The 8,904-nt window shown below is 41.8% G+C and overlaps 2 protein-coding genes across 2 annotated transcripts; both read right to left on the bottom strand.

Annotated features, from left to right (window-relative positions):
- Positions 1–3,094: 3,094 nt before the first annotated feature.
- Positions 3,095–5,371, bottom strand: LOC128738971 (uncharacterized protein K02A2.6-like). Its single transcript, XM_053834497.1, has one exon. It carries the CDS (start codon positions 5,369–5,371, stop codon positions 3,095–3,097), a length of 2,277 nt encoding a protein of 758 aa, XP_053690472.1.
- A 1,377-nt stretch (positions 5,372–6,748) lies between these two features.
- On the bottom strand, positions 6,749–8,425 carry LOC128738972 (uncharacterized). Its single transcript, XM_053834498.1, has one exon. It carries the CDS (start codon positions 8,423–8,425, stop codon positions 6,749–6,751), a length of 1,677 nt encoding a protein of 558 aa, XP_053690473.1.
- Between the last annotated feature and the right edge of the window lie 479 nt (positions 8,426–8,904).

An 8,904-nucleotide genomic window follows, 5' to 3' on the forward strand; every position in this document is an offset into this window, starting at 1 on the left:
AAGTGATCAAACCATCCCTGCAGCAAAGCGTATGGGTTTCTGGGGTAGATGAATACCGGATATCTGATGTGGTGTGGTTGTTTAGCATTAGCAACCGGAAGTTGTTGACACCCTGTAAATAGTTGGAAAATAAATTCATTCCAAGTCACACTTAGTTCACTACAGACGTATTTTTAATTACACCACCACTTCTTTACTGATAGGACACCGCGAATACTATACAATCCCATGATCATGGGATTTCCAACATCCGAAATGGAACTGACAGCGAACGTTGTAAAAGCAAAAATTTCTCAAGATGTGAAGTGGCCGTTGAAGGCCTCTAGTGCGGAAAGAGCTCTACACCAAGCGAAAACCACGACAACCGAAAGCACAGAAGTGCGAAGCAAAAAAAAAAACAAGACATTTTGCTGCAAATTGTCTGCAGAAACAGGGTACCTCCAAACCAAAAGGAAACGCTCTGTGGTGTGGTATGGTTACTGAACGGCTAGCCCCTTATCCAGCAACTCCTATCCCTATCTTCTCGTGGTACCAGCTGGTCGTATACCAATTGGGAAGGAGGCACTGGTGTTCTTTCGGCACCTAAGACGTTAGCCCCATCACAAGACTCGATTGCGTGGCACTAGTAAGGCACCCAAGTAACAATTCTAAATCCACTTGGTTTTACTTGAATTTTATAATGGTTTTATTGCGGTATTAATCATTACCTCTGGATTTATTGTGGTATTGCGCAATACCAAGAGGATACAAGTCCAAACACACTTATAACTAGCTAGAAAACCACAGTAAAACTGCTAATGAAGCAAATGTATTGTGGTTGCTTATATTACCATGTTAAAACTTGTTGGCTGCACCACATCTTTTATAAACCTACCATAAGTGTGGCGTGGCAATACAAAATGGCGCACCAATCAAAATTGATCTTATCGCGGTTACTTGTCAAACCGCAATAAATCTGTTAGTTTTATAAAGCTATTGAAACGGTAACACCCTAACCACTGACGAACTGACATGACACATAGAAGAAAATCCTTTTAAAACCATCATCCTACACATTTTGGTTGCACACTAGCAGCCTCTGTTATATGCGTATGTCGCGGAGTAGCCTGCATTTGTAGGGTTTTATGCTGCAGGGCTTTTACATTTGTATGGTTTTATACTGAAAACTCGAAGTAACACTCGCGCGCCGCAGGTGGTCATGTTGCGAAACATCTTTTTTTGAAAAATGAGTGGTTTTTGATTGGACGATGGAATTAACGCGAGTGTCTCGTCTGTTTGTCTGTGCCCTAACTAAACAGTTTTTTTGCAGCTATTATGAAGAATACCAAAGTTCAACACCAAAATTATTTTTTATAGGAAGCCATATTGCCATATTCTAGTATTTTGTTTAGCTCGCAAACAAAAATTCATCAAAGCAAAGTATTTTGCAGAAAGAAGGTTATTATCAGTCGGTATTCCTGTCAGAGGAAGTAACTAAAATGATTTTGCTAGAAATTGAGATTGACTAACTGAATATTTTCAATTTGTTAAAACAACCAGTTTCGAAAATTGCACAATTTCAGCGGCGCGCTGGTTTTATCGACCTATCATATCAAAATGCACGATGAAATTAAATGCGCACATAGTGCAAACCAAAGAAATTGCTTATAATTTAATAAATATTCTATGGGATATTTTATTCTAATCGCTATAATCCAAATCATTCAGAATGATCTGTCAGTAAAACTAAAACTTTTCTGCTCACGGATATATTTTCAAGTTGACAAAGCTAGCGAACTTATCGGGCGTTTGCTAGAAAAGCGAAAAGCTTTTTTAAATTATGGCGATGGCTGTCAAGCAGCGAAAGCTTAATCGGTTTTACTGCTGCTTTTAGCAGAGCGTGATACGACTACTTGAGTTTATAACCTGATTCTTATAGCGGTTATGAAAACATTCTGAGGAATGGGCCACTTGGTCAGAAAGCAGTTTTATAGCGGTCATCAGAAAGTTCTGGTGGAGCTCATAATTTTATTAGCGGTTTTACCCAAGTAACAATTCCAAGTTTTATTACGTTCGTATAGCGGTTTTCATGACCAATTTCATAAAACCGCAGTTAGATAATCCACAATCTGCCGAGATTTACGCGCCAATACTGGACGAGGCGCTGCCTTCTTTCGAGAAGTTAGGGGATTCAGAGCTCGAAGAAGGTGACGGCAGACTTCAGACTATACAGGGTGTTCAATAAGTTCGAATACACTTTAAAAATGTGTTTAAAAAAAATGAAAATACAAGATATTTTTTTCTGAGTTAATTTTTATTGAAGAGTTAATTTTTATTGAGAACCTTTACGACATATTTGGTAGAAGCACCCCCCTTTGTACTTTATGGCGAGCTTGAGACGTTTCTCAAAAGAATCACACGCGGCACGCACCTGGTCCATCAGCAACTCGTCTCAGATTTTGGAAATGAGCTTCTTAAATTGGTCCATAGTGCTCACTTTATGTTCGCTCGGCTTGGCTAGCATGTACGCCTATACATGAAGGTTCAGGGGATTAAGATCCGGGGAGCTGGGAGGCCCCAAACCTTATCGAGAAAATCAGTCAAATTCTCCCGACACCACCCGCTTGGACGGTATTCGCCGTGTGGGCTCCAGAACCTCGGTCTTGTGGTACGCGGCGTTGATTTTTACGTTTTTCTCGATAAACACCAGTCGAAACTACCCACGCTTGGATTCGGCCCTCCAAATCATCACCGACGCGACGCTCTGGAACCGCGGGATGTCTATGTGGGACGGGGGGATGCTGGCCGACGTCGGCGCCCACAGCCGATCATTTTGGACATTGTGCGGCTGTTGCAAGATGAAGAGTTTCTCATCATGTAGTATCGAGGTCCGTTGGAGAGGGAATCAAGCGTCCTTACCCGTTGCTGTCTAAATAACTTCTGCCCCTACTGCGTGCACTCTCTTTTATCTCAGTTATCCACTTACACATGTAAACCACAAGACATCACAGCTACATAGGTTTACTACTATACTACATCACTTTTCTCGTTTCATTTTTTTTTTTTTGATTTATTTTTTTTCTTGTTTTAGATTACTGATTTGTAAATACAACAATTAAACATGGTGAATATAATCCTGCAAATATGCTGGCTGTCGTGTTGTCCTCTTATTTCTTGGCTCAGAACTTGTTGAAGGGTCTCTTGTCCGTTTTTCGCTGCTGTTACCTGATGTTATCGGCGAAGGTGATGATGATGACTGGTTCGTATCCGGATTGATGATTGAGGTTTCATTATCAACGTTGATGCGCTGTAAATGAGAAACATGCCTGCGATATTCAACTCCAGATTCTTCTGAAGCCACCACGACATCTCCGCCTTTCCTTTTAATCACTTTAAATACCTCAGGATCAAAGTTCGATGACAACTTGTTAGCCTTCGTCATCCTTTTTACCAGTACTGCATCTCCTTCAACAATGTTATTTGGTCTGGCATTACGCCGCTTATCGGCGTACGTTTTACCCTTATCTTTTTTTTCTTTATCCCTATCAGCAACTTCCTCATCAATTTCCTTCGGTTGATGGATCGATGGAACCTTGTCACGGATATTGTAACCCAGAAGCATCTCCGATGGCGTTTTTCCCGTTGTTGAGTGTGGAGTGGACCGATACATCAGTAAATACTTAATCAGTTCCTCTTCCCAATCTGCATTGGTTGCCTGGCTAATCGTAAGCCTCTTCAAAATGGATCGATTTTGCCGCTCCACTTCGCCGTTTTGTTGTGGCCAATAAGGGGTTGTATGTATTAACTTGATGTCCTTTGAAACGCAGTAATCTTTAAACTCCTCGCTGATAAATTGTCGACCGTTGTCAGCTGTGATGGAAAATGGATTACCGAAACGAGCAAACATGGGATCCAATCGCTTGATGGTCTCAGCAGAATCTGTTTTCTTCATGACCTCAATTTCAATATAACGGCTGAAGTAATCAACCACCACCAACAAATAATGACCAGATGGCAGTGGGCCCAGATAATCGATTGCCAAATGCTGCCAGGGCGCAGATGGAAGCTCTCTACGCTTCATCGGTTCAGGAGCAGCAGGGGTCGCTACTAGAATACACCCTCGGCAGTTTTTGACGTATGCTTCAACCTGTGCATCTAGTTTTGGCCACCATACCTTTGCTCGCAGTCGCTGCTTCATTAATGAGATGCCCGGATGACCTTCATGCGCCAGGTCAAGTGTTCGCCTTCTCAAACTCTGCGGTATGACCATTCGTGTTCCGCGCAATAAAATTTTTCCAGCGAAGCATAGTTCAGTCTCAAACAGTTTGTATGGAGCTGCATCGTCACTCCATACGCCATCTTGCAAAGCAGTTCTGACGGCTCCGATTGAGGTATCCATTTCCGACTCTTGCTCAATATCTATCATTTTCAGAGCGACTGGAGCAGCATTTAAAGCCACCCAATGTACGTAATGTTCCGTATATTCATCCAAAGCCTTACCGTCCACTTTAGATGTCACTGCCAACCTTGATAGAGGGTCTGCTATGTTGGATTTGCCTGGCCGATAAATGACTGTTACTTTATACGCTTGCAACCGGACCACCCATCTCTCAATCCTCGCACAGGGTTTCGATCGTGGTCCGAAGATTGTTTCCAATGGTTTATGGTCAGTGATCAATTCAAATGAACGACCATATAAATAGAAATGAAACCGCTCAACGGCCCAGACTAATGCGAGGGCTTCTTTTTCTATTTGAGCATATCGCTTTTCAACGTCTGTCAAACTTCGGCTGGCGTATGAGATAATTCTTGGGCCTCGGCTGTTAATCTGTATAAGGACGGCGCCAAGACCAATAGGGCTTGCGTCAGCGATCAGTTGAGTACGATCATCAACGTCGAAGTAACCTAAAGTTGTAGGATTTACCATGGAAAGTTTCAGATCATCAAAAGCTTTCTGATGTTCCCGGTTCCAAACAAACTTCTGTTGCTTAGTCAATTGGCGAAGCGGATCGGTCAGGGTCGCTAAATTCGGTATAAACTTGCCGACATAATTGACTAAGCCCAAGAAGCTTCGAATTTCTTCTTTCGAACAAGGCTCGCGAAAGTTACGGATTGATTCCAATTTATCTGTGGCGGGTCTAATTCCATTTGAAGACAAAATATGCCCTAAAAACTTCAACTCAGATACTCCGTACAAGCATTTGGCATCGTTGAGCTTAACATTCATCTCTCGTAGTTTGCGACATACCTTTTCCAAACGTATATCGTGTTCTTGTCTATCAGATCCGTAAACAATTATATCGTCGATGAAGTTTACGCAACCCTCGCAACCACTCAAGACTTGTTCTATAATTTTCTGGAATAGCTCGGGAGCGCAACTGATGCCAAACATTAGGCGAGTATACCTGTATAAGCCTCTGCGTGTGATAAACGTTGTTATTTCTCTGGATCTCTGGGAAATTTTCACCTAAAAATAAAACTCAATGCATCTAAACTTCAAGGTTCTTTATTAAAAATTCGTCCCAAATTGACAGTTAATCATATCTCTGAATTCCAGTAATTGGGTTAAAATGTCAAAAAAAAAATCAGAGGGGTTGTGTACAAGACACGACCGCATATATAGGTGACGCAGGACTACGTAAGTCTCTTTGTATAGTGATAGTAGCATGTATTCATGCTTGTAATCATTCGATTCTTCATGTATACATGCTATATGTAACATATATACATGCTATACATGCGTTGTATGTAACATTTATCAAAGTAGTAACATTGCATACGTTCAATTCTCAAAAGATTGTGCGTTTGAAAACAATTTAACAAAATCAAGACCACAAACTATTGCTTTCCTGCTACCTTACTGAAATTAAAGATTGTTTTAATTATCCATGGTTTCCCACGTTGAAGTGATTTCACAAATTCAATCGTATTTTATCAACAGCACATCTTTTCACTACACTTCTAATGAAACGGCAAGCATGCGTATTCATACAGAGTCATATTGTAACCGAACACCACAGCTGTAGCACATTTTTCCAACACAGATTTCAAAATCGCCTAGGTTTAATTGTCTCGCAGTAAAGAATTTGCGATCTATTGGGACAGCGAACTTGTGTCATTTTTTCTGGCACACTTCCCTAACACAGACATCAAATTGGACTAGGTTTAATCGCGTTCGTAAGAAATTTGTTGGCACGAGGGGGCTTTGTCACTCTCTCTGCCGTACTTCCCAAGCAAGGACATCAAAATGGTCTAGGTTGAACCGCGGTGTTAAGAAATCTTGTTGAAATGAGGAAACTTTGTCACTTGTTTTGGCTTACTTCCCAAGCACAGATATCAAATTGGTATAGGTTTAGATCATCGTATAGAATCTTCCAACCAATCACGAAGCGAGAATTCTGGTAAAACATAGGTTCATTATTTTCAATTTTTCAATAGTTCAACATCAAGAATCCATACTTTTCTTCATTTGAGTCAATTCTTAGAAGATTTTCCGATCGATTGGTGTAAGAATATCGAAAATCGATCGGAAAACCGCTGAGTTATTAGCGCTCAAACCCTTTCATTTTTCGTGACGCTCGCATTTTTCGATTTTTTGGAATGACACCCTATCTCAAAACTTGCCGTAAGACGTAGTCCTACGTCAAAATACAACTTTCATAAGTTTAGTGAACAAGGAATGATTCCAAATTTATGTATCTCTAACGTAAAAAAAATTGCAAATTGTTCGGTTTAGCAACACTGTCAATTTGGAGTCAAGTAATCGCTATTAGCCCACCTGATGAAAAGCATTTTCTACGTCCAGTCTTGAGAAGACTTTTGCCTTCGCGAGGTCCGGAAGAAAATCCTCAATCGTCGGCAATGGATGATTCTCCCTTTCCACCGCTTCATTAGCCCGCCGCATGTCTACGCATATGCGAACGTCGTCTCCTTTGGGCACGACGACAACCGGAGACACCCATTTGGAAGGTTCGTTCACCTTTTCGATAACTCCTTGGTTCAATAATTCATCAAGCTTTTTATCTACCAGCTTTTCTAATGCCACAGGAATGCGTCGATACGGCTGAATGACTGGTACAATATCTGCCTTGACGGGGATATCAATGACTACGTCCTTAATGGTTCCCAAAGGGCCAGCTTTGTCTTTCGCGTCAATTTCATTGACCGCAGTGTCTATTTTCAAGATTCCCATAACCGTTGCTGTATCGCGACCTATCAAGATTTTCCCACCTCCTCTTACAACATAAAATTCGGCCGATGTGATTTGTTCGCCCACTTTGATGGTTGCAGTAAATGCGCCGAGGACTAATAATTCCTGTCCGCCATAAGCTTTAAAGATCTTGGACACCTTCAGCGTTTGATTACTAACAACTACCTTTTTAGATTTCATCTGCTCCCAAATGGATTCGCTCAACAGATTATACTTCGACCCTGAATCGATTACCGCCGAAACAACGACATCTCCTATTTCACATTGTATTTCGCCATCGTTGTCGGTGGTCGTGACGTTGAATATATATTCCGTCTCGGTATCAACAATTTGGTTGATTATACTGGAACCTTGATGTCTGGCCTTATCACTTGCCCTGTTAACCGCCTTCGGGGTAACTTCACCGTTGGCACCGGGTGGCATCGGTTGCTTCCGTTTGCGGCACTTTTTCGCGAAGTGATCACGTCCCTTACACTTATTGCATGATTTTCCCTTCGCCGGGCACTTTTCATCCCGTGCCATGTGTCCAAAATAACCACATCGATGACATTCCACTCGCACTGATTCCGTAGAGCGATTTTTGTTACCATAGGATGATTTTACTTCAATTCTGCTCACTTCATTAGCTTCAGGCTTCGAAGGTTCTCTGGTGAAAGATTTTTCTTGAACGGCAACTGTTTCGAAAATCTTCGATGTTCCCAAAACTTGTTGCAGGTCAGCATCACCCAGTTTGAGTAGATCTCTACGTAGAACGGTTGACTCACATTTCTCGATAATTTGATCCTTTATGTTTTCCTCAACTTTATCGCCGAAGCCACATCGCTCAGCTTGAACACGCAATCGAATTGTAAATGCATCAATACTTTCGCCAGCTTTCTGTGACATTTGCCGTAGTAAGTGTCGTTCGTATGTTGAGTTTTCTTTTGGAAGGAAAAATGCATTCAGCTTTGCAACAGCCTCCTCGTAGCATGTCATGTTCGGCGTATAATTGTTTACATTTATCAATGGGCCACGCATGTCATCGCCCGGCAAATCTGGCAACGTATCGAACAGCTGCTGTACGGTAGGACCGGCGTAATGCAGCAACAAATCCTTTTTCCACTCGTCGTCGCTGATTCGGCTTGCTCGTGCCATCGTTTCAAACGACATCAGCCATTTACGCCACTCGATACCAACGTCGTCGGTATGAGTTGCGTAATCGAAAGCTTGCAATTGCAAACCGAGAGAACGAAGCATATCTGTAAATAATACATAGATAAGAATTACTGTTCTGTTCACTGTTCATTGATGGTACTCGTAAGTGTGAGCGAAGAGTGAAAAACAGCCAAACGTGTACATCGCATCGCTGGTAGCCGAGCTGAACCGAAACGAAGGTTCTGATATAAAGAAACAAGAAAAAAAACATCGCTAGCCTCGCTCAGCGCGTTGGTAGTGGTGGAACTTTTTTTTCTCTCACGTCAGCTTCGTCGCTCACTCACAGTACAGCATTCGTTCGTCATTTTATTTTTCATCTTACCCACACACTCTAGAGACCTTTCCAGGGTGAGTTGTTTAGCGTTATGTACGCAACCGTCTCGTTACTGGTAATGATTTTTCTTTTCTTTGCCATCTATTCCCGGCATTATTTTCCTATCCGCATTTAAGCGATTGCTTCGTGCCCTTTTTTTTCTGCTATTACGCAGAATAGAACCAGACTTTCAATTCCGCATTTAAGC

The sequence above is a fragment of the Sabethes cyaneus genome, chromosome 2 (genome assembly GCF_943734655.1).
Source record: "Sabethes cyaneus chromosome 2, idSabCyanKW18_F2, whole genome shotgun sequence".
Classification (NCBI taxonomy): Eukaryota; Metazoa; Arthropoda; class Insecta; order Diptera; family Culicidae; genus Sabethes; species Sabethes cyaneus.